Source organism: Coccinella septempunctata, chromosome X (genome assembly GCF_907165205.1).
Source record: "Coccinella septempunctata chromosome X, icCocSept1.1, whole genome shotgun sequence".
Classification (NCBI taxonomy): domain Eukaryota; kingdom Metazoa; phylum Arthropoda; class Insecta; order Coleoptera; family Coccinellidae; genus Coccinella; species Coccinella septempunctata.
Window position 1 is genome coordinate 842681 of NC_058198.1, and position 24241 is coordinate 866921.

The following is a 24241-nucleotide window of genomic DNA, read 5'->3' on the forward strand; positions in this document are numbered from 1 at the left end:
TACCATTAATATCCATCGAAATGACGATTGAGCATCTCATTCAACAGACCTATTACAAGCTGACACACCAATCGGTTGTTGTCAGAGAGGTAATTCTCGATTTTCTTGCAATTCATATTTTAAATCAACTTTCCCAGCAACTTCCACTTCCTTTGACCATCTAGACCCAAAATTTTTTCAGTATATCCGTATATTCCTTATCCCTTCCATCTTTGTTTTCTATTCTTTTATTTCTCTACTTCCTGTAAGTCAATTAATGTTTTTGTATCAAAGAAAATCTTTCTCAAAAGGCTGTCAGATATTATTATTGTTCATTCCCCTGGTTTCTTTCTTCGAGATTGAATGGTCCGAGTATTTCATTATTCAATTCCCCTCACATTGTTCTTTTGTTGGTCTATAACAACCTGATCTCAATATACGTTCGGATAAATAGTGGAACATATTTTATTTTGACGAACTTGACTGCACTGACAAAAAACCTCCTTCTCTTAAATTCAAATCAGTAGTCTGTGAAGGCAAAAAGTCAGATACAGGTTTCAGCGAATATAGTTCCAATAGCCTCTTCATCTCTTAGCTCAAATTCGTCACATTTCGAAATGAGCTCCACCTCATTAAAATTTATCCACACCTAATCTAGTCGATTTCGACAGAGACAAAAAAATACAACCTACTTGTGGATATAACATAGAGATAGAAAATTGATTATTGTGGTACAAATGCTGTACGACCTCATCCATCCGTCTCTTTGTGTTAACTCACCCCACCGTGGAAATGTATTAAATAAAGGTAGATCGACTTCTGGGAGTTCAATACACATAACATAACAATTCAGACCAGATCAGTGACCCATCATAGTCAGTATTGTTTTTCTGTATGTCCCAAAGTGATGAGTATGAAGAATGGTAAGTCAAAAAGCAACTTCCCAATTCAAAATATATACCCTGAATGTTCAGCAAAGAAAGTAAAAAAAGAAAAATCATTCCTTTGGCCACATTGCCTTTTTTTGTTTTAGAATTCCATTCATAATAGATTCATTGATTTTCTTTTACAATTTTCAATTGAGCATACACCGTGTATATTTCAAATATGGGTTCAAAATGTACTGTTAACAATTATTTCAGATAAGATGTGGACTGCAATTTCATTATGCTTTTTTTTAATGCTAAATATAAACTATACTTTATCTGAACAAGAAAAAGCATTAGAAAAGGATCATGCTGAAGACCTTAGCGGCGACACCATTGATCGCCAAAATATACAAGGATCGTTTTGGAGAACTGTTAGATATGAAGATTTAAATGACCCAAAAAAGGAATTCTTTTCAAGGATAGAACTGCCAGGTGAATACATAAATGATAAAAAAATTGAATTTTCTAGTAAGCGTTTCTTACAGATGATATAGTTAGATCCTCTCTTGAAGGGAAACTATCGGATAGAAATAGAAGACAAATAGATGAAGAAAACATCGATGCGGGAACTGTTATAATTAATACGGATATAGCAAAAGAAATTAGCACTCAGCAACAAGAAGTCAGTACTCAAGAAACTCTTAAAGTATCAACTGAAAGTATTCCTCCAACAACTGCAATAAGAATGGAAGATAATCATGCTAAAACCAATTTCATACCAATCAACGATTTCATAAGATTCAGACGAGAACTGATTCAGGAGGCGCACGAGGACACTGAGAATGGCGAAAATGAATCTAAAAGGTGATTTTCATTTAGTTTTACCTTCGAATAACTCTATACAAGGCGGTGAGAGTTATGAGGAAAATTCAGTATTAATTCACTATTGAGAATTAGGTGGATGCGCTGTTCAGTAGTGATTCATGTTACACCATATCCTTACTGAATTTTTTTTCCTTTTATTTTGTTTGATTGAAAATTACAGATGAATTAATATTTATTCTGCAAATTTCAAATATTATCCACGTTTTTTTTTGCAGCAACAGTAGATCCCAACGTTTCGATCTGGAGAATGAAAATTTCGATGTGCAAAATAATAGGGGACCACGTGGTTTGAGTACACAAGAGTGGGTGAAATTCCCGTATCCAGTTCAGAGAACCCAGAAATCTGAGGACTCTTTCGCTACTTCGAGTGTCTTCAATAAACCGAGAAGGGTTCATTTCATCACTCAGAAACAGTTTGCCGTTGATAACCCATCAATAGGTTCCTCGAACTCGAGACAAGGTAGAGTTGATGATCAGCCTACACTGTCTAGAGATCAATCAAGGGTAGAAAAGATAGAAATGGATGTAAGAAGGGGAAAAGAAATGTTCATCCCGAGAAATTTCGATGGTCCAATAGAATATCCGTATCGATTTCCAAGAGGAAGATATTATGAGAGAGATTTGGTAGAACAAAGGCCAGATTCTAGATCACTAGGAATTTATCCGAGAAATAGAGATAGAAGAATAATTTATTACGCAAATCTTCCAGAAATAACGAGAAACCCACCCAGATTCAGAGAAATGGGAAGATTCAAAGATCCAGTCGAGGAGAGTTACTTTGGGAGTAAACATCAAAGAGCATTCTACAGGGATCCCAGAAACGAAGAACTCCAACACCCCATGATAGTTTCAGCAGATATAAATGTGAGGGACGTGACCAAAAATCCAGAAAAAAGAATCTATTCTGATGTCAAAAGAAAATATCATTATGATTCACCTTATTTTGATGAGGATCAATCGACGAGGATTCGGAGAAACTAGTTTTGGTGATCTAATATTTATATTAAAGATTATTCGCCATTCTGAATTCATTTGAAACTCTCCCTTCTCGGACATTACTCTACATTTATGTAGTTGTTCTTCATCATTTTCATTATATACTTCTACAATTAGCACCGTATAGGTACGTTGTTGTCCTTGGTATAAGGGGTTTTGCTTCTACCGAAGATGTTATCTATTTATTCCTTCTCCATAATATTACAAGCACAAGTTCGTTTACGAACGCAATTTATAGATGGCAGTCATTCTTCGATACAGGTTTTGATTGTAGAAGATTTCATTCATACATTCTCGATTTCTAGAGTATTCAGGATTTCTGAGGATTACATTTCGTACAATTTCTTTCGATTGTATAATCTTGAAATGGTCATCGAATAATGAGTCGTTAATTATCATTTCATTTTTCATTAGGCATTAGGTATAGGATCTCAGATCAGTCACTTCTTTCTTGTATACCCAATTCAACTCAATGCAAATCTAGAACAATATTTTCATAATGAGAAATATGCGCCTTAAATCCTTCGATATTAAGTTTAATCTTTCACAGTGTCAAGTGTGAAATGAATGAAGTTTGAAGAATCCTCTGTGTTGAAGGAATACTGCGTCAAATTGTTGGTTGGAACTGATTCTTTTTTACGCGAAATACCTTACACATAAATGTATCCACATAAATCAGGTGTTTTATTTCTGGTATGCCCGAAGGAAATAATATATTTATATGGCATTTCCCTGCACTAAAAAAAGAATGATTTTCACTAAAACATGAGTTTGTAAACCACGACACATATGTTTCGCCATCACAATAGCATCTTCAGGTGGGTGAAGGTAAACTTCGCCCACACCCCAACACATGTTAGTAAAAATTGTGCTTTATTTAGTTCAATTATGAATTTTCATCAAGTATGGGCCACATCAACTCGATAATTTCACTGCGTTTCAGTTATTTTAATGCTTAAAATATTAATAATGATGATATGGCTTTATTCTATATTCTGAAATCATTGCGAGATCGGGTCAATTGAATAAAGCGGAAAAACTCTAGAATGAACAGATCCTGAATTTGCATTCGATTTTTCCTGTTCCTATTCGAATTTGGTGTTTCACTATTTAAATAAAAAATATTTCCCACTGAATGAAACATCATTCGAATAATAATGATTTCACTGGAACTGAAGGGTTAAATTCATATGGTGGAAATTGAATCTTCCGGCGCCGCTGAATCCGTGCACGGATTGGACGATACCGTTGCGACAAAATCGCATTCAGCTAGCCCTGACTGTTCTCGGATTATAGGCCACCCAAAACTTCACTTCCTAAACATTGGAATCAGGCCGATCCCACCCCCTCTACTGCCAAAAACGCCCGCAGGAACACTGGAAAAACGTGCGAACACCGGAAAATTCGAAGAGAAATCGTTTATCATAAATGAGGACTGAATGAAGTGTGTCTATTCAGATAAAAGTATCCCTTGAATATTCGCGAGTGTCTCCTCATTCTAGTTTTCCCTTGTATGATTTTTCCTGAACGAAACACGTGAGCTGATACACGGGGTGAGCGACCACTGACAGCGTGTGTGTAAGCGTCGTTCCAGGGCAGGGTGGACCTTGCGCAGCGTTTATCGACCGGCGGCAACACCAAGCAACCCCTAGCCAGCCTACACCCTCCGATCCAGCGCCTGAAAACGCCATTTAGTTATTGCACTCTCTGAATAACACTTGTGTTACGTTTGGTAGTGTACGTTATGTAATAATATCATTCCTTGCATAATTACTTATTACTGATAATTCTTGCTACTGTATTTAATCCAGTACTATAATATTGAAATAATTTTGAAATTCATTAACAGATTATTTTCTGTTTTCGTTTGTCGTAATTTAGGTTTGCTTGATAATCCTGCATTGTTAGAAGTTATATTACTTAAATACGATATTTAAAACTAAGTGCAATCTCGCTTGAGTACTTTTTCCGGTTTATCGAATTTTTCGTCAAGCACTTATTGTGGTACGTGCAGTTTCATTCATCGTTCTTTAACTCAGTTATCTCAGGTTTGGATTCAGTTTAGCTTTGGTAAGTACCTCTACACACTCTCTATTAATCACACCTTTGATCATTTTCCAATTCCGCATATCTGATCGACCTACTTCCTTAGTCCTTCCTGTTTCAGACAAATCCACATCTAGGGTCAAAAAACTGATCAATTAACATTTCGTACCGATTAAACCCACTCATTCAGTTCCACACTCAATGCATTATCGCCATTTTGATTTTAAACAAATCCTGCTGCCTATGGTGTCCTTCATTTTTCCGTATGCTCAAACGCAATTTTTATTTATTCTCTTCATAGCCTTCCCTTTTATAATTTTCGATTCATCATTCCTGCAGGAAAGCAAATTGCTTGGATTTTTATCAAATTCAGGTCGAAGATGTATAGATGATTTGATGACATTCTGAGCTGATTATCCTGCAAGGTTCATTGTTTAGATGAGATTTCGGGGTTTTTAATTCACAACACGAGGAGTTCAGATATAAGCGAGGGTTGGAAATTGTGGTGGGAGCACTGTAGTGGGTTGTGGATCAATACTTTCGCCGTCCAGGATGCGTACCAACCTAGTTCGTTCGTTCCTGCTTGCTTCATGGTATAATGCAGCTTCCTTAACCTTTTGTCATCAATGAAGAGAAATCCCTGGAAAACCTCGACCGAATTTTCTCATTTTTTTTCTTCCCGAATGTGATCCGGTTCCATTCATCGGTATCGATCGGTCAAACATGAATGAAGCTGTATTCACTATGAGATCAGAATTCATGAATCTATTGGTGAAACTATTTATTCAATTATGATCTATAATGCTGGTTTGCTTAGTAATTATTACCTGTGGATAATGAAAACATTAAGGCCCACAGAGATAAAACAATAATGGCTGCTCTTTTATCTCGTATGCATGACATATATGTATGTACCTGCAAAATTTTAACGAGGGTATTCATTGAAGTTATATTCTCTATGTAAATCTCGGTCTTCATTCCAGTTTCCTTGGGATTGACGTCTTTCCAGAATTGGTTTTGAAACGGAACCATTATCATCTCAAATGATTTCCACAGTCAAAACTTACTCCAGGATAAATTCCATATTATATCACAAATTGACATACCAAATAGAGTAGGGAGTAGGGATCCATTTGGAAGTGTCACGCCAATGTATGTTTCAGGTCTGAGTCATTCAATCCATCTTCCATTATCTTTTAAAATACAGGCTTTTCAATTAGAAACGATCAAGGCCTTCGAGTTTTTCTCCCTGATAATTTCTAGCTTCTACATTTTCACTGATATAGGCAATTCTTCTTATGTTTCACTACACAATTTTCTTACCCGAGCAAAATATAATCTGAAATTTTTTCCTGTATTTCGAAGATTCGTTACTGCAAATAATCAATAAAGATATGTTACATGATGAATCCTGCATGAATCCCAGCCTGCTTCATGCAAAAATCGTCAGCTAACAGCTTCACAATTGCATCCACCAGGAAAGGGTAGACCCCTAGAAATGTGGCTCACATTCATGCCCTCCAGACGTATTTACTCCACTACACGCCACTGGAGGGTGAGAATCAGCAGCGTAACGAATATTCACCTGGCTTCCGCTTGAAACATATATCCTTTCCATTATTTACATAGTTCATTTTTGTAATTTTATACCCCTTTGTTAGATTTAATGATATCAGATACCACCACTCTCTAAATTTTCATGTTGGTCTTCTGTGTCGGGGGGTTATTTATCATTGTTTTATCTTTAAAGAAATTAGAGGATGACACGAACATTATTGAAACCATTATTAGGAAAATTTTCATGTGTTTTTATCGGCTTCCATTGTGAATTTATTCGAAACATAAATTTTTTGCCTAATTTCTACAAATAATAAGGGGAGCAGCCAGTTTTATCGAATTATTGTTCATAGAATGAGTTTCTTTTCAGACAAAATTTAATAATAATAATAATAATAATAATAATAAATGTCTTTATTTCTCGATATTTCTTCTAAAAATATTACTACAGTCAAGAAATGCATTCACCTAAGACAGTAAATGCCTTTGGGATTTCTTTCGTAATTCGGAAATCTTGGCAATATATAATTTCTGTTATATCAATCAGGCAGAAATAAATTGCTCATTAGCAATAGCCATTATCCTCAGTTTTCCGTAAATGGAAATGATTCAGAAGAGAGTTTGTCGATTTAGATTTTATTTCATAACATTTCGAAATATGATCATCGAAAGCACAAGACAAAAAAATCCATATCCTTCATTTATTATCCTGATTTTAGACGTACAAGTGTTTTATCGGTCTAGTCTGAGAGGTCCGAAAATTGAAATAACACACAAAAGAGGAGACAGGGTGAATGGCCTCCACTGCATCTGGCTAGAAATTGTCCAGGTGTTAGTTGAACCTAGTCCCTATGATTCTATCTAAACAGCAGTTGGCTAAATTAGATATTCACCCTCTCATATTGCTGCGGCGTTGCCGAAATTATCACGTGCTAACATCCCCCTTTCAAAAAATTGCTTGATTTTTTCATGCAGAATGCAAATTACTTTGTTGATGACAGGGATCTTTTGAAGACAGACGGAAATAGTAGGAAATTAGTAGGTGGATGGATTTCTATTGTATTTATGAATCATTTGGAAGCCGCAGCTCAGTAGGCTTCGAGAACACAAAATTGAAACCTTTTTTCGTAAGTGCAAATGTCACTCCCCCTGAAATATTCTCGTATTTCCGTAAGTGTGAATGATGGACACTTGACACTTAAAATTCTTAAGATGATACTTCATCTGGCAGTTTTCACCATATGAATATAGCTAGAAAAGTAATGCAGTTTTGTTGTGAATCAAGTTTTCTCGTAAAAAAGTTCAACTTCTTAGTTGGATTTGTAATTAAGACAAATGGGGTAACATTGTGTTCAAATAGTGTGAATAATTTGAAATAGAAAAAATCTCTTCAATCTTAATCTATATATCATCCTTTAACTGAAGGGATTCACTGTTACTTGTATTGAATGGAGGGTTTCAATCGTTTCTCCTGCCTGTCCATTCCAGTCGGGAGGTCGAATTTGAATACAAACGAGAAATTGCAATCCTTCATGGAAGGACACGCGCCAGCGAAAAAAGGATACTATTGTGATCGAAAAGGGATCAGCTGCTTCTGTTCGGAAGGGGAGCAAGGTTTCAAAATAAACGCTGTGGTTTTTCTGAATTCAGTACCGGTTTTATTTTTTAAGTGTGTTCTGCACTGTGCTTCCATGATTATGTACGATATCGGAATGATAATCCTGTGTCAATTTATTTAATATTTACGCGTTTTTTCTCAGAACGAGATCTATGTGTATCTATCTGAACATGAAAGTTTCTTTTTTCTCGTGTTCATTTTCATTGATGATTCATCATCTATCTATCTATTATTTCTAATAATAACCCTTCGGTATCGAGAAAAAGTCAACCCGCCGAAACGAAAAAAAAAGTGCCTTCTGCTTCCGGACTATTCCTCCCAAACGGCTAGAGGTAACTCGATGAAATTCAGTACGAAAATTGCGACGTTCGTTCTAGATTTGGGCTCCGACAGACTCATTTTCATGGTTTAAATATACAGGTTGTGTTAGGTACCTATGGCAAAATTTCAGTCGTTTGCAACAAAAAAGTTCCTATACAGTATAGTCCAATTATCCTTCTGTTTGAAAGTTATTCCAAATTCTAATATTTTATAACATTTCACAATATTTTCACTCAAACAGGGCATATCTTGAAAACCATAATCCTAATCGGAAATCCTTTCTGCGGTGTAAGATAAATTTTGATCAAGATGATAGTCTTCATGTTATGCTATGTTGTTGGTGGAAAAATTGTAAAACATTGCAATATTTGAATCTGGAATGACTTCACAACGGTAAAGAATGGACCATATTCTAAAGGACCTTTTTTGTTGCCTGTAGATTCACTCTGTGAAATTTGGCCAGAGATAATTTATACACATATTTTCCGGATAAAACGTATAATAATTTAACCCCATGTATCATCATCACAGAACTTTATACCAGAGTTTGCCATGACGTTCCCGGTTCCGACTCCTGCTACCGCAAGCCGCTTTCTCCCGACAATTGACGGATGTGGAAATTTGCCTGATCGCGACCCCAGCTCGAGTATTTACGTCGACCCGACGCGACTGGGTCTCGGTCTACTCGTGTTTGTGTTTCAGAGATGCGTAATTTAATATAACGATCGAGTATGTAGCGTTAGTAGTGGACTAGAACTTGATACTGACGGTGCGTGCCGGTGTTTTTTTCTTTTCTTTTTATTTTCATTTTGTTTAGTTTATTTTTTCAGTTCGTTCTTTATATTGCTTCATTCCTTGTGTTGTATCATATGGTTCATTTATGTCAAATTTTGGGTAAGTGTTTACATCCTTATCCTCCATATTATTTTTCTATGTTTTCTATGGAACTAAATATTTCTAAAACTCGTGTAGTCCAAAAAAAGTTGAGCTGATTACTAACTTTATTGCTCAACTCCTGCGTGACAATAGTTTTCCGTATATACGACTAGTAAATGTTTTGGTCAACGTTAAATAAATACAAATGCAATCTTTTTATTGCTTTAGATCAAAAATAGGTTCCGAATGATCCTTATTTTCGAATAAAGCTTCATATTCAACATAAATTATTTGATATGTGGTGAATCAGACATTGAATAAAGAATGAATTCATTATTCAATGGTATCAGATGTTAACCTGTACTTCATTTTGTGTTGTAAACATACGAAGCGTCTAAGTTTTGAAAGTCGACTTCCTGATTTTCCTATACATAATTTGAGCAGTCAGTATATTTTTAGACTATATAGGGCGTTAGAACAGTGCCGGTGATGTTTTCTTCAGAAATAGAGTGTGTATACTTTGACCTGAAATGAGGATGATACAATAGTAGGTATAACCTATCATACACAGTTTTCGTATTTTCCGTAGTTTACCTATCTCACAAAACTTTATTATCGTATTGATGTGTACTAAACACTGAGATATTATCAGGTTGGTCGTATTAACTTTTAGGGTATTGATTCTTCCCCTACAATCTCCAACATTCCACATTTCGGGATACAAAATTCGGTATATGATTTCAAATAGAACATAGATCCACCAAACCAAAGGTATAATCGGTTTCAATCTATCTTGATCGATTTCAAACAATGACGGACGCTATTAATGAAATTACTACTTTCGTAATTATTTCATTTTTTAGAATTCCGAAAATTTTCATACATATTTTTATATAAGGGGCCAAGGAAATGGTTGGAATATATTGAAATCTCTTCTTTATTTCATTGGATAACATTACATTCGGGAATCGAAGGAACTATTCGATATTTGGAAATCTGATCCTGAAGTTGAACCAACTTCCAAAATAAACTAGATCTGCACTCACTCTGTAGTTCACTAATCATCATTGCCAGTGATGTTTCATCTCTTCACTGTTTTTGCATTGCATTGTAATTTTCTACATAAAATGATACTAGGAAAGGAACTTTGAATTTTGGCGTACCAATGAAAATTACCCAACAAATTAAATTAGCCGGATATTCTCGGATAGGCAAATTTCACGATTTACTTCTTGCAGAATACAATAATAAAAGGCGAGATAAAAGGCCAATCCCCAACCTTGTTTCCTTTCTTGGCTCCAAAGTATGAGTTATTTATGAGTATGAGTGTTTACGGAAGTAACAATTTCTGAATTTCTTCATTTCGATAAAAAAAATTCTGTTATAATTCTCGAAATAATGTTTGTTACCTGAAATCTTTTTCCTTCTTCTAAATTTGAATTTTATCAGAATTGATTTCGTCTGCCTTGTCTCCGCAGTATTTAGTGGAATTGTATGATTAGCCCCATTAGGATAATTGTATATATTTGAAGAATAATCTTCAATCAAATATTTTTCGTGTTCCGTAAAGAATTGAAGAATCAGTAAAAAGGCGATAGCTGAAGCACAGCTTGAGATAAGGAACGATTTCACTATTATATCTATCTATCGATGGAAATGAGGAAGTGAAATTGCCCAAATACTCTTTCTTCACTCGATATATGCAGAAGCTTATTTTTTATCATATCAGTAGTTTCACCTGTTCTTTGACACGATAAGACAAAGCAAATGTAATTAGGAAATTAAAATTATCTTGGTGGAATAGTACATAAAAAGCATTACTTAAGTTAAGTTACTTTTCATATTATATTAACTCATTTTACTCAGAAGGTCTCAGAGCATTTAGGAAATGACTAGTTGGAAAAGGTGGGAAGAAGCTGATTAGCAAGAGGCTTTTATTTAATGATATTGACGAAGAATGTAACTACCGAATCATTGAACTAAAGACACCCTACCCCAATCAATAGATGCTTTATGAATTAACCCATGGAAATGGACCTAAAATGACTATATATTGTTTTCTTATTTTGCCTCACACTGTTCAATATTTATCGACAGGTATATCAGTACGTCGCAAAGTCAATATTCACTTTCATTTTTCCCCTATTGCATTAACTATTTATATGTTAGCATCTATCTATGATATGAATAACTAATCATGAAGGAAGAATGTTCATAACTATTAACATTGAAAGGTTTCGGTTGTGATTAAACGTATACATTATTGGCACAAATTATTTTGTTGGATTCCGAACAGTGCTTTAAATATTACCGCACTATCGTGGCTAATATTAATTAATCTTTCAGATTTATAATTATTGGCCGTGGCTTTTGTACTATAACACGTGCATTGAACATACAATATTTTGTACACTGTATGCTCAGCAGTTTTATCGCACCTGATAAGTGACCATACACTTATCTTCGGCCGTACCATTGAAATGAATAAGAAATTATTCATTTTAGTATCATTTTCACGACCTTCACGTTGCAATGGTATTTTCAGCAACAGAATGTTTCTATATATCCAGTTTCTCAATTATTTTTCATGCAATTTTTTACACACGGATGGGGTGGTATGGCGAAACGGTGTTCTAGCTAGGGCATGGTACTAGGGTACCATGCAAGTATGAATACAGTACAGTTAGGTATCACCTTTGTGTCTGTACATTCAGCCAAGTCCATTGTCTAGACATTCTAGCCAGTACATCTAATCAAAGCCATTTCTTTTAAAATGGGGGTCTTTCCTAGTTTGTGAGGAAGAACCAGGCAAGTGGTCCGACATTTATTTCAGTAGTTTGAGATATTTCCATGATGACAATTTTGCCATTTCTTTCTAAAGGTCGTTTTATTCGAACTAAAGTTTTCCAATTTTTTCCTCGTGTCGTTCTGGTATTGCTATAAATCAATTATATCCTCGAACATCTCGCTCATTATGCACGTTGCACAAAACTTGGCTGTTTTCCAACTCCAAGCCTTCAGGTTTCGAAGTATTGATGAATGAAGTGTTACATAGTTTTGTTGAACTTCCTGTTCTAGCATCGAAAATCATTTTCAGAATGTCATTTTTGGGATGCCTTTTCCGATATATTATGTGAAGTGAAATGATTAAATTGATCCTTTGTTCTGCGTTGGGATAAAACATGCACGTAATGCGATATTATCATCAAATAAACTGGACTTGAATGAATTTTAAAACACGATTAATTATTCGAAAGGATCCCGTTTATTCGTTATTGGCCGGGAAATTTTGCATATTCTTTACTTTTGAATGTGAACTTTTTGCAGGCAATTTTTTCCGTTTTGCGAAACTGAGTTTGAGAACACTTGGATAAAGGTATGGTTTCCTCTGCATTCAGAATGAATGGTTAATTGAATCCAAGGTTGGCGAATTTGTTTTTGACGGAAACAACTATTCTTACTGGTTTTTCAAACTGATCATGATGATGAATGTTCCAAGAGATATTCCATTTTTGTATATCAACATCAACCCAATTTTCAACATGTTTGAATGAATGAGATGTGTAATAAGGATCCATTAGAAAACCAAAACCCAGATAAAACAGGATTACCTACTTCTAAAAAACTTATTATTATTTTTTGGAAATGAAGGCGTCATTTTATTGTTCGAGCTGCTTTCATCTGGAAAATTCAATTCCACAGGATTTGCCCAATTTCAAAGTGGAATATTTTCGAATTGTTTTAACAGTGTTGTTTTTTGTTCCAGGTTATTTTCTGTAATCAAAGCGAACAAGTCGTGATTAAATTAAACAAGAGAAACGAAAGCTTTAAAAAAACCTGATTTTTATATACAAACGAAGAATAAAGGAAGAACCATAAATTTAGAATTTTGAAAGAAGTATACACAGAAAGCTCGCTTCATTGGATATAAAGAAGGGGAGTTTTAACGAAAGGAACGAAGGCAGCCAACTTCTGAGGTGTACTTATTTAAAAGTGCGACTGTTTAAATAAATTAGTGCAAAATGATGTCAAACGGCTTGGATTCCAACGTGGTTGGTCAACAAAATGGTGGCAATGTTAATCAAGTCGGAAGTCAAGAAGAATCTAAAACCAATCTTATAGTCAACTACCTTCCGCAAACCATGACACAAGAAGAAATCAGATCGTTATTCGCAAGTATAGGAGAAGTAGAAAGCTGTAAATTGATTAGGGACAAAGTTACTGGTGAGTGTTTTTTTTTCTAGGTACCTCAACTCAACCTCAACATATATTATAACATAGCATCTTTCATTTGAATATCTGAGTGAGAGACAGATTTTGCTGAGAGTTCTATCTTACTTTTGATGTCAAACAAAGAAGTCTCACAAAAAATATAGATTCTCCAGGAATCACATTAGGGTGCACACACGGCGATGACAAAACAAACGTGAATAATGCATTATAATGATCATCTAGTTAATACATGTTATGTTATCCATCCGATGTCTTTTCTCAATCGGTCAGCAATTTTACTTTTTTTTATTTATACTTCTTTCGATGGAATTCTGAATATTTTCATTAAATCACTTGAGAACATTCCTAAAGGGTCGATAGGACGAAACTATTGTTTTTTTTTTGTAGCAATTGGCAATAGAAATTCATAGTAAGTTACTTTCTGATAGAAGTCGCAAAATCCATAGAGAAAACATTTTTGGCAGACGATCAGTATACATTATAATGTCTATAAATAAAAACGTTTCGATTTATTTCGCCTCAGGAACAGCAGTCTAGGAAATGTGAACTTAGAACTAGAAATACCTGATCAGTAATGCTCGTTCGAATTGTTACCATTTCTTATTTTTCGCTCTATAAAATATGAAACTTTGAGACGGAATCGACTTGGCGTGGGAGCTTTGGAGGTTAATTTTTTTCGGAAAATACAGAGATAGAAATCACAAATTCAATTCTTTTTGTCTTTTCTGCCAATGCTTTTCCCTAATTCGAATGATCGCCGATTACTATAATTTATTCAAATCGACGTTGAGTTAAATGGATCGAGAATTTATTTATCAGGATCTTTATAACCACATATGATTTGAAATGTTTCAATTCTTCCTATTATTTCCGGACACATTGATCTTTATACATGATCCACTGGTTTTCGTAACTTGAAACCTGTCTGAAGTTACGACCTGTACTTTGCAGGACAATCACTTGGTTATGGATTTGTGAATTACCATAGACCTGAAGATGCAGAAAAAGCTATCAATACCCTGAACGGTTTGAGATTGCAAAACAAAACCATCAAGGCAAGTACCGCCATATTACTTTTTTTTAAAATTATTTATGTAAGTCTGTTCAAGCATAATGCAATACGAGAGTACCTTGTATAGACTTCTATTTTATTATTACTTATTGTTTTATTTTTCAAGACACTGATTTTCATTACTTACTGATAATTTATGGATTATGAATATTTTGTAATATGAATTGAATATTTTTTAATTCTTATCACCTTTGTTTAGTGTTTATTCCGTTGGTTATATAATTTGTTATTATTTTGACAAAATGGCGGTCAACTGAGCCATAATACCGGTAAATGTTCTGATTGCGTATTGAAGTTTATATATTATATTCCCCCGATTAATTCTGTCAGGTTTGTTTGAACGTCGGTGAAATCTGTACAGACTTGACAATCGATCTTTTTATTTCTTTCTTATAATTCGTCCCCCACTTATAAAAAAGTTACATGTCCTGACTGCCTGATTTCACTCATTGTTGCGAGGATTGCCTGAACCAAATTATTTGCGGAAAACCAATTTTTTGAAATGAAACCTTGATGATGAATTGTTCGTCGAAGGCATTCTATAAAAATTTCATGTTGGATCTTCTTGACAATAAATTTATGAATATGCATAACGACACATAGATACTCTTTTGCGTTGGGAAAGCAAGTTTAGCCAAATTTAGAATGATGAATATCAATAAATAATGCCTTTCTCTATTTCATAGACCGATATTCACTCATTAGTTCAGAGATGAAGTAATGAACCTTTTCGTTGGTCATAAAAATCAACGGTAAAGGGCATCTTATAATAACAACGTATTTCGTTAATATTTAATAGAATTGTGGTATATTTATTCTTCATATATTTTCCCGCACTAACTATTTTTCAACATCATCTCAATTTACGCTCTTCTCCAAGACACTTCAGGTTTTTCATTGTTATATGTATAAATTAGTTTTCTTCTCATTTCAAAGTGACTTAGCATTGTACTTACTCAAGCCTTCAAAAGATTTTGATTACGTATAAACCATGGATCTTCGAATTTCTGAACCTGGCGAAGACAGGCGGCTGTAATTTGATTATATACGTATTTCGATCTTGTTTTGGATTTATATATGGGTTATAGCCCTCCTGCTAACGTCAGTTTCGTTTCTAGGTTTCCTTTGCAAGGCCCAGTTCGGAAGCAATCAAAGGTGCAAATTTGTATGTATCAGGTCTGCCAAAGAATATGACCCAGCAAGATCTAGAAACTTTGTTCAGCCCTTATGGTCGCATAATCACTTCTCGTATATTGTGTGATAATATCACTGGTAAGAATCTATGTTACCACTTGAAGCTATACATAAAGAGCTGAGGCTAAACTTTTGGGTAATAAAGTTTCTCAGTCTTTAACGAATCAAAAACTTATTCAATAATTCAAGGTGCAATTTATTGCTCAAAATTTGAGCCTCAAGATTTTCACTTCCAAGTAACATACATACAGTAAACATAACATTGTCCAGTCTCACAAGTAAATTAATTTCTTGTTTTATATTTTTCTACATGCATAGTTTTAATTTGATGTTGTTCTTATTATTGCAAATTTAAATAGCGACTCTGAACACTAGGTGTGTTTTTTTTCACCAAGGTATTTGGAGTCGTTTCATTTTTTTGTCAACTGTACCTATATTTTTCGTTTTTTCTTCTTTTTCCTAGTACGTCAGTTTGTCATGGGGGACGGAGAAAATTTGCCTGGTACGTACCCATAATTCTACAATTTAATTAACACATTTACTTAAAATTCAACACCACTCATTTTCACCAATCACTCTGGTTGTTCTGTTTTGGAAGCTAAATTCGTAAGGCCAGTTCAGTATTTCTCAAGAAAGTTCCTTTATTGTGGAGAAAATCAAATGGTGACATTTTGTAATATTCATTTATATTTTTCACCGAAAATTTGATTGAAATAGCCATAATAGTTATGAAAGTATATATTTTTAACGTATAAATTTCCCATTCACTACTTTTAATAATCGGTTATTAATGGATGAATGTAAAAGACAAATTTGGAGCCTACTTTTGCTTTCCAAGGAATCGAAAGTGAAACAACCTTGATAAAAAATTGTGGGCTAATAATATTTCGGTCATAAATTTGAAATCCCAAAATTAAGATATGTACTCTAATAAGAAGGTATCAGAATGAATGGAGATTTTTTTGGACATTTGTGTAGATATGTATTGACCTTTAGCAATCTGTTGCTGAAAACTTATTTTCGTAATTTCTTTTTCGTGAAATGTCATAATTAGGATTGTTGCCATTGGATTTCTGAAAAATGTTTTCCTTCAAGCAGAACTTCTTGAGAAAAATTGGTAAAGATTGCAAGAAAACAGGCCAATAAAAAAAATTAGTTTCTGGAAAATTAATAAAAGGAAGTGTTAAGGCTGAACGCAAAATCCAGTGCATTATAAGATGTTCAGTGTCAAAATAACTTCATTTTATACTATATTCAAAATTGAAATTTTTTGACCAGCTGAACATTCGAACATTGAAATATGCACTCCTATACCCCCAATAATAAAGTGACGAAAATTTTGTTTTCGTAAGATTTTATCCTATTGTTTCTTATTGAATTTGTATATTTTATTGTCTTTTTATTTGTTTCGTTCAGTTTTACATTGGCTTTTATTAATTTAATACACGATCTGCGATTTGCATCATAGCATGTCATTTTCATTTGCTAATTTTTTTTCAGTTAAAAGAGCAGAGCAATCACCTTACATTCCTACACATACATTAAAAGTTTCAAACTAGACATTTGAAAGCTTGTATTAGCTCAATTGAGAATAAAATGTTCAAATATACATTAAATGTAGATTGGGGCGACAAGTCCTGTGTAGTTTGCTCATTGTCTTGATAAAATATATTTATTCTCAGTTATTTTGTGGTGGCAGAGAGATGGAAAATCTCTTCTGGAAAAATGTAGCCTTGTTTTTCTACATGCTTTTTGAATGCTCTACTGCTAACAGTGATCACTACCATGATTTCACATTTGAAATAAGGACACTTAATTTTAGAGCATATGAGAAGCAATGGTTTTGGGGCCATTTCTAGCTCTTATTCTAATGTTTGTTTTCATCCAGGTCTTTCGAAAGGGGTTGGATTCATAAGGTTTGATCAACGTCTAGAAGCTGAACGTGCAATCCAGGAACTGAACGGTACAATACCTAAAGGTTCCACCGAACCAATAACTGTTAAATTTGCAAATAACCCTAGCAACAATAACAAATCAATTCCGCCATTAGCAGCATACCTAACTCCACAAACCACAAGACGTTTCGCCGGTCCCATCCATCATCCTACCGGACGATTCAGGTAACTGGATATTTTTTTGCATGTGACTTAGTCAACAAATTGTAATGCAATTCTTTCCTTTCTCTGTAGCCTTATTATAAACAAAGCTAAACTTCATGTGGGAATTTGATGTTACATTTAAGTTCTTAAAATTGAAAAGGTGTAGTCTAAGAAATCGTTATTGATTAGTTTGAGGAGGTTTCTATGTTGAGTCGGTTTTTTGTGGCTTTTAATGTGAAACACTTCAATAAAATGGATATCGCCTCGATAGTTTAGCGTGAATTCTAAAAAATGCACTTTTCCAACGTTTTAGATGGTTTATATTAGGATAAAGGGGAAATATTGAATGAACTTTCATGATTTTTCAAAATAGTAACATAATCTCACATTGGTCTTCGCAGATCTGAAGCTTGGTCAATAAATTGCAAGTTTACATACTGTGTGCGAAACTTACGTACAGCCTATTGATAACAGTATGTACATGTTAGAAAGTTCAATTTAATATTAAGTATACTGGGAAAAAATAGTCGCATTGAAAATCACCACCACAGCTCTTCCTTCATTTAACTGGCCTACATTGGTATTTGAATTTGTTTTTCACACAGATTTCCAGCATGTTCTTTTGTCGATGTCAATTTTTATGTCTGCAAGGGTGTTTATTTTACTGGCTTCTTAGGATAGTAGGAGTTTTAACTCGTTAGTGCTTGTTCACTGTTGGCTCAAATGGGATGGCCACTTAATTTGTTTTTCCATTCCAGATATTCTCCTTTGGCGGGTGATCTCTTAACCAATTCAATGTTGCCCGGCAATGCCATGAATGGCTCAGGGTGGTGTATTTTCGTATATAATTTAGCCCCTGAAACAGAGGAAAATGTCCTCTGGCAATTATTTGGCCCATTCGGAGCCGTACAAAGCGTAAAAGTCATCCGCGATTTACAAACCAACAAATGTAAAGGATTCGGCTTTGTTACAATGACAAACTACGATGAAGCAGTAGTTGCCATTCAGTCGTTGAATGGATACACGCTTGGTAACCGTGTGTTACAGGTTAGCTTCAAAACGAACAAGACCAAGACAACATAGATTGGCCAATAAAGAAATGTCAGGCCGTCTCCAATGCGTTTTTAATCGTTGCGTATTCTCGAGAAAACCCATTAACTTGAGTTGTCCAGTGCTAAAATCTATGCGACAATTATAGCTCAGCTGTTTATTGATATCCTAGCATGTTTTACTGTTGCAGCTAGAATGTTATTGAAAAATTGTGATCATGTTTCCAATGGGGACTTGGATGTCACTCTTAGACCCCAGGCATTCTCATATTTTTTAGCATTTGATCAAATGTTCAACTCGGATTTGATATGTACAGTTTAATCCGAGCATTTCTAGTTTTTCAGATCGGCACAAAAAAAATGAAATGTCATAAATAGTAAATATAATTAAAACGAGAAAGCGCGACGATCTCCAACGCATCCCTACTCTTAAGTTAAGTACTTACCTACGAAACTAGTCAAAAGTGCATTCGCATTTCCTATAGCAAAACGTTATTAGATCTGATTTGTAATCATTGTGCCATCACCATTCGATTTTTGTCATTTTTCGAAAACTACCCAAAGAAAACTAAGTATTATTATATACATATAAACATTTAATTATTCGTATAGTATTTATTATTATAACTGCACTCTGTGTAAGATCATGGTGTATTACTTATAATCAGTTTAGTATAATTTATGTATTTATATGTAGTGAATTGTGGAATTTAACGAGTATTTACAAAATGAGCTAGTCGTAGTGTGACTTCATGCTGAACCCTCAAATGTTCTATTCTTTATCAAGCTTGATGGGCTGAGCCATGTTGTCACTCAAGTCTTATTGTGTTCGCTTTGTGGACGGACATTGTAACACAATGGATTCCATATCTGTCATATTACCACGGAATGTGTTAGGAAAATACTCAGGTCGATTTAAAATTTTGAAAACTTAACATTTATTTCAAGAAATAATGAAATACTAATGTGATTTGAAATTGCCAATGTTTCAAACTACCAAAGATTATAGTCAGTCCATGATAAGGGAAAATATATATATATATATATATATAGATTAATATATATACATATATGAATAAATATATATTTATATTTGATACTACGGATTATTTTTCATAGATCGCGATGCTGGTATTGCTACCCAATGCAGGGCTATTTTTTTTTAATAAAGCAGGATCTCTGAAATTTCATCCTAGATGTCAATTCTTTAAATCAGAGAAAAATGAACCGGAGTTGAAATATTCTCACTCAAAAACAGATCAATCGAAATAATCCTTATGTTACAATGAATCGTGTTTCTATTACCCTCTTAGTGTGTTTGTGATTTTTCTTGATTTCACTTGCTTATACCTGCGGTTTCGTTCGATATATGTTATGGAATAATTAACAAAGCTTCGATGAGGCCAAGGCGTATACTGAACTATTCAATTCTCATCAGGATCAGTTGAAAACTACATTATTTTTTACCAAACGTACGACCGATCATCTTTATTTATTATTTCATTTTGATTCAAAGTTTTTGTTTTATTTCGATCGTCATATCGCACTTTTTTTTAAATTTAATTTGCAGGATTTGTATTTTTTTTTTCATTATTTATTTAACTTAATAGAAACTATGTTTGGTTTATTATTTCAACTCGTAATTATTAAAGTTTTTTATGATTTGATTTTTCTTGTTTTTTCCAGTTATACCTTTAACGAAATTATTTTTCCAGGCGTTGGCTCGCAATTTGTTTATTGATATCGGCGCTATTGTGCATGCACAAATGATACGCACATTTTCCTGATCTACAGAAATTATTTTATATCAGAATCCCCTACACAGAAACGTTATAAACAAAGATTCTCTATAGATATTCTCAAACTCGTATTGGTTAATTACGCATCTTTAAAAGTATTCTCGATTTTACAATATTACAAAAAATTGGAAGAAGACCTCCCGAACTCCGAATTTTTATAATCATTTTGCAACAGCTCAATTGTGAAAGAAAATGGTGGATCGAAAGTGAAGTGATATGCGTACATAATCCTTGTATCTGAAGAAGTTAGAATGACCGTCCAATTTCTACACGATTGGACCAAGAGTTTTCCACTAACCGTTAATGTGCAACATTTGCATTGTTAGAGATTATCTCCTAACGATTAGAACTGTGATGATACAAAACCTGAACAAAAATTATCGGATATTGTGTTATTATTATCTTCAGATCATTTTCACATTATTGTTGAATGGAGATTGTTGGATTAAAATTTCTCAGTAGTATTCATAGGTTCAATACGAATCTACAGATAAGATATACAAATGCAGCTATTGTGGTGTAAAATCAATGAGGAAATGGAAAGCACAAAAAGACTACAATAAAAAAAAGAGTAAATGGTATAAACAAGGAACGAGTAGAATGAAAATTCCGCTGGAGTGAATATCTTTGATTTTTCAGTCATAAAACGTGCAATTTTGGAAAAAGTTAGCCCATATCAAAAGTTAAAGGAATATTGTGGATTCTGTTTGAAGAATAATCTTAAAAGCATCCAGAAATTGTAAAAGACACATGCAAGACACGAGAGGTCATTTCTTGACAAAGCGGAAGTCACCCATATGAACATCGTCATTTTTTGCTGTTTGATATTTATTTGTTAGGTAACAGTTTATTAAATGAATTGTTTATAATTAATGGTGGAAAGGTGAAATTGGCCTAATGGTAAAAATATAGTGTAACTCCATTTTACAGAACAACGATCTATAAAAATGATAATTATTAATTACCAAATATGTGGGCATCACTACATTGCTTGTTTTAACATCTAGGCTTCTATTTAAACTAATTAATAGCCGTTATTACGCTTTCAGATAAATGCTTTTGTCTCTTTTGATATGTATATGATATTAATTGATACAATTCAGATGTATTATAATGATTACGTACAAGTATTACGTATTTTTCGACATAAGGAATATCTCTTTGTGTATTGTGTAGATCTATAGTATAAATGTAAGATAGTTCAGTACCTATGTTACATTACAAACATATATATTTTCTTCGGTTAAATACTTTCTACATGTGTGTAGCTGTTGTGTTGCGGGCAAGGGAACTGATACTCTCAGGGAGCTCCTTCGGTTCTCCTGCTTTGGACGGTGCTATTCAGCTCAGTCCACTCCTGGTGCCCAAGAGGCCCATAGCTCAAAATATCGTTGTGACGAGATATGCATTCCATTATTTAAGGAAACTCATCAATGGCGGCATTGTATGCGCCAACCACTTTAAGATCGTGCTGGCCAAAATTGTCAGTATCCACATGGAAGTTTCACTTGTTTATCGCAGCATTATTGCATTAATCTTTTTCATATTGATCACAGATTCATATTTTCGATTCAGTTACAATCGGTAAGCACGAGTATAATCAAAGTTTTGCTTTGCTGTTGCTAAATTTTTGTTTTTTTTTTATAAATCTCACCTGCCTGTGGCTGTGACCAGAGAAATAAGAAAAAGGCAATAATGCAAATTCTTAATTCTTCATTATATAGGTGGATTTGTCATGTTTTCAAGTGGACATCCAAATTTTGGGCAGAACGTTTAATTGGATAGTGCACCGTGGTTATTATACTTTTAACTTATTAATACAAATGCAAAATGTGTATGTACAGAGGTTATATATTAGGAAGTACAGTACCTCAACTGTAATTCATGCAATAACTTATTATAAGAAATTTCTTATTAACAAAAGTCCTAGCTTTAGAATAATTGAAAAAACTTTATGGGCAAGGTTTGTACAGTGACGACCTCTGACAGTACCTTGTAGGGAAAAGAATTTCTTTGGATTTAATGCCACCTTTTCTTCAACTCTCATTGAACAACGTGGGATATCCCCTTTTCACAAAGCTCTTGCATTATCAAGAAATATGACAATAGAAATTTTGTTTCTTGCCTATTGTAGAAATGTTTGAACCATATCGGATATATTACTTTTTTTAAGCTATTCTAATTGAAATGGGATATCTCACAAATTATGGCAGTGAATAGGAAACTAAGTCAAAGTAGACAGTTGCACATATCTCCGTATCGTTAACTCGTGTTTTGAACCTCTTAAAGCAGTTACCATATCAGCTTATGCTTCTTAGGTGATGTTCAAGGCGCGAGCGGTATATTCAATCGAGGAAACTGAACTGAATAATAATGTTTGAAATTTTTTTGCTATTGCAGTTATGCACCCATTGTCGATATTATCATGCATAAATCATGTTTGGCTGAATTAATGATCAACACACAAAAAGCAAAGTTCAATTTCCTACCAGCATTAGATAAAGTTATTATTTGTAAAATATGTGCTTGCACGATATTCACTTCATTAAAGCTAGGTAATATAAATAATGAGTGTATGATATTCAAAACTTCGTTACGGTTTTTTTTTTGTCAGTGATTGAGCCCCAGTGTTGTTAAAATAATGTCCATGTGTTGAAGTGAAATTGATCAGTTTTTACAGTTACGGGTGTAGCGATGCTTATGATTTAAGTATATATGTATCTGATAGTAGACTGATCACATTATTTAGTTCAGATTCTTGAGTTTCATGTGAAAGATGTCTGCTCTAGTTTGGAAAGGCTGTGTAAGCTGGATATCAGCTTGTTGGATTGTGAAGATCGGTTACTGTTCTGTTAACGAGTTCATTTAATCTAGAAGCTAGAAACTGGTACATACCGATAAACTGGTGTAAAGCTCCTATTCAGGTAGACCCCAAAGTTCATTCTGTAATTTAATCAGGTGAAAAGTCTGCTCAAGAATACTTTTCTACTCCGAATCACAAGAATTGTACATAATGGAAATATTTCATAAAATCTCAAATATTAATTTTTTCCAAAAAAAAAAAATCCTTGTTTGCCCCAAGTTGAACAAAATTGCAGCAAATTGTTCCCTGAGGATTAAAGAAGCAAGTCACTTTTCAGAACACCAAAAATAATCTTCATGGATTCTGCAGGCGCAATGATTCAAAAATTCAACTATATTATGAGCAATTTTCTATAAAAAATTCAAATTCAGATTTACTTTATTGTGGATGGATAGTGAACGTTGGAGTTTACTGTGGATGGTTACCAGTTAAGCTCTAGAGGTTAAAGTCTTGGCTCAGTCAAGAAAAATAACCCTAGAAACTAGCCAATTTTTAAATGCAACAATCAATAACCAATGGTCTTGTTGCGAAAACCTAGAACGAATAACAAGATACTGTTGTGTATTCCAGGCTAAAAGTCGATGTAATGCAATATTTGTACTTTTCCATGTTGAAAACTCGATAATAATAAAGTATAAAAGCTACGTTTACATTGAGTTGGAGTCAACAAAACCCAAGCCAACTTTTCGAATCCTTCCCTAATAATACTGGGTTCCATCGCATTTGCTCCAGATTATTTCATTGTCCACTTTTTTATATGGGATTCTGAATTTCAAGGTTTTTCC

At 34.0% G+C, this 24241-nt stretch overlaps 2 protein-coding genes across 6 annotated transcripts; both read left to right on the plus strand.

Annotated features, from left to right (window-relative positions):
- The first annotated feature begins 473 nt into the window (after positions 1-473).
- LOC123321775 lies at positions 474-3404 on the plus strand. Of its 2 annotated transcripts, none has more exons than XM_044909534.1 (4): positions 474-902; positions 1122-1340; positions 1394-1712; positions 1949-3404. In XM_044909534.1, the coding sequence occupies exons 1-4, from the start codon at positions 887-889 to the stop codon at positions 2712-2714; spliced, it is 1320 nt and encodes a 439-aa protein (XP_044765469.1). In that variant the 5' UTR covers positions 474-886; the 3' UTR covers positions 2715-3404. The 2 variants fall into 2 exon arrangements, with proteins under 2 accessions (XP_044765469.1, XP_044765470.1); XM_044909535.1 differs by having other exon boundaries at positions 1955-3404.
- Positions 3405-4534: 1130 nt separating this feature from the next.
- LOC123321784 (ELAV-like protein 3) lies at positions 4535-24106 on the plus strand. 4 transcript variants are annotated; one of them, XM_044909550.1, is made up of 8 exons: positions 8948-9040; positions 9102-9165; positions 12914-13371; positions 14332-14435; positions 15571-15724; positions 16110-16148; positions 17535-17766; positions 18504-20461. In XM_044909550.1, the coding sequence occupies exons 3-8, from the start codon at positions 13170-13172 to the stop codon at positions 18826-18828; spliced, it is 1056 nt and encodes a 351-aa protein (XP_044765485.1). In that variant the 5' UTR covers positions 8948-9040; positions 9102-9165; positions 12914-13169; the 3' UTR covers positions 18829-20461. The 4 variants fall into 4 exon arrangements, with proteins under 4 accessions (XP_044765488.1, XP_044765485.1, XP_044765489.1 ...); XM_044909552.1 differs by having other exon boundaries at positions 8990-9040; positions 9089-9165; XM_044909553.1 differs by lacking the exons at positions 8948-9040; positions 9102-9165 and adding an exon at positions 4535-4799.
- Positions 24107-24241: the final 135 nt, after the last annotated feature.

What these genes read in the sequence shown, in the direction of transcription:
- LOC123321775 (XM_044909534.1), top strand. An exon ending in TTCAAGGATAGAACTGCCAG is followed by an intron (nt 1,341 to 1,393) that starts GTGAATACATAA and finishes CGTTTCTTACAG; the next exon opens with ATGATATAGTTAGATCCTCT. An exon ending in GGCGAAAATGAATCTAAAAG is followed by an intron (nt 1,713 to 1,948) that starts GTGATTTTCATT and finishes TTTTTTTTGCAG; the next exon opens with CAACAGTAGATCCCAACGTT.
- LOC123321784 (XM_044909553.1), top strand. Translation starts at nt 13,170, where the DNA reads ATGATGTCAAACGGCTTGGATTCCAACGTGGTTGGTCAACAAAATGGT. An exon ending in GATTAGGGACAAAGTTACTG is followed by an intron (nt 13,372 to 14,331) that starts GTGAGTGTTTTT and finishes TGTACTTTGCAG; the next exon opens with GACAATCACTTGGTTATGGA. An exon ending in GGACGGAGAAAATTTGCCTG is followed by an intron (nt 16,149 to 17,534) that starts GTACGTACCCAT and finishes GTTTTCATCCAG; the next exon opens with GTCTTTCGAAAGGGGTTGGA.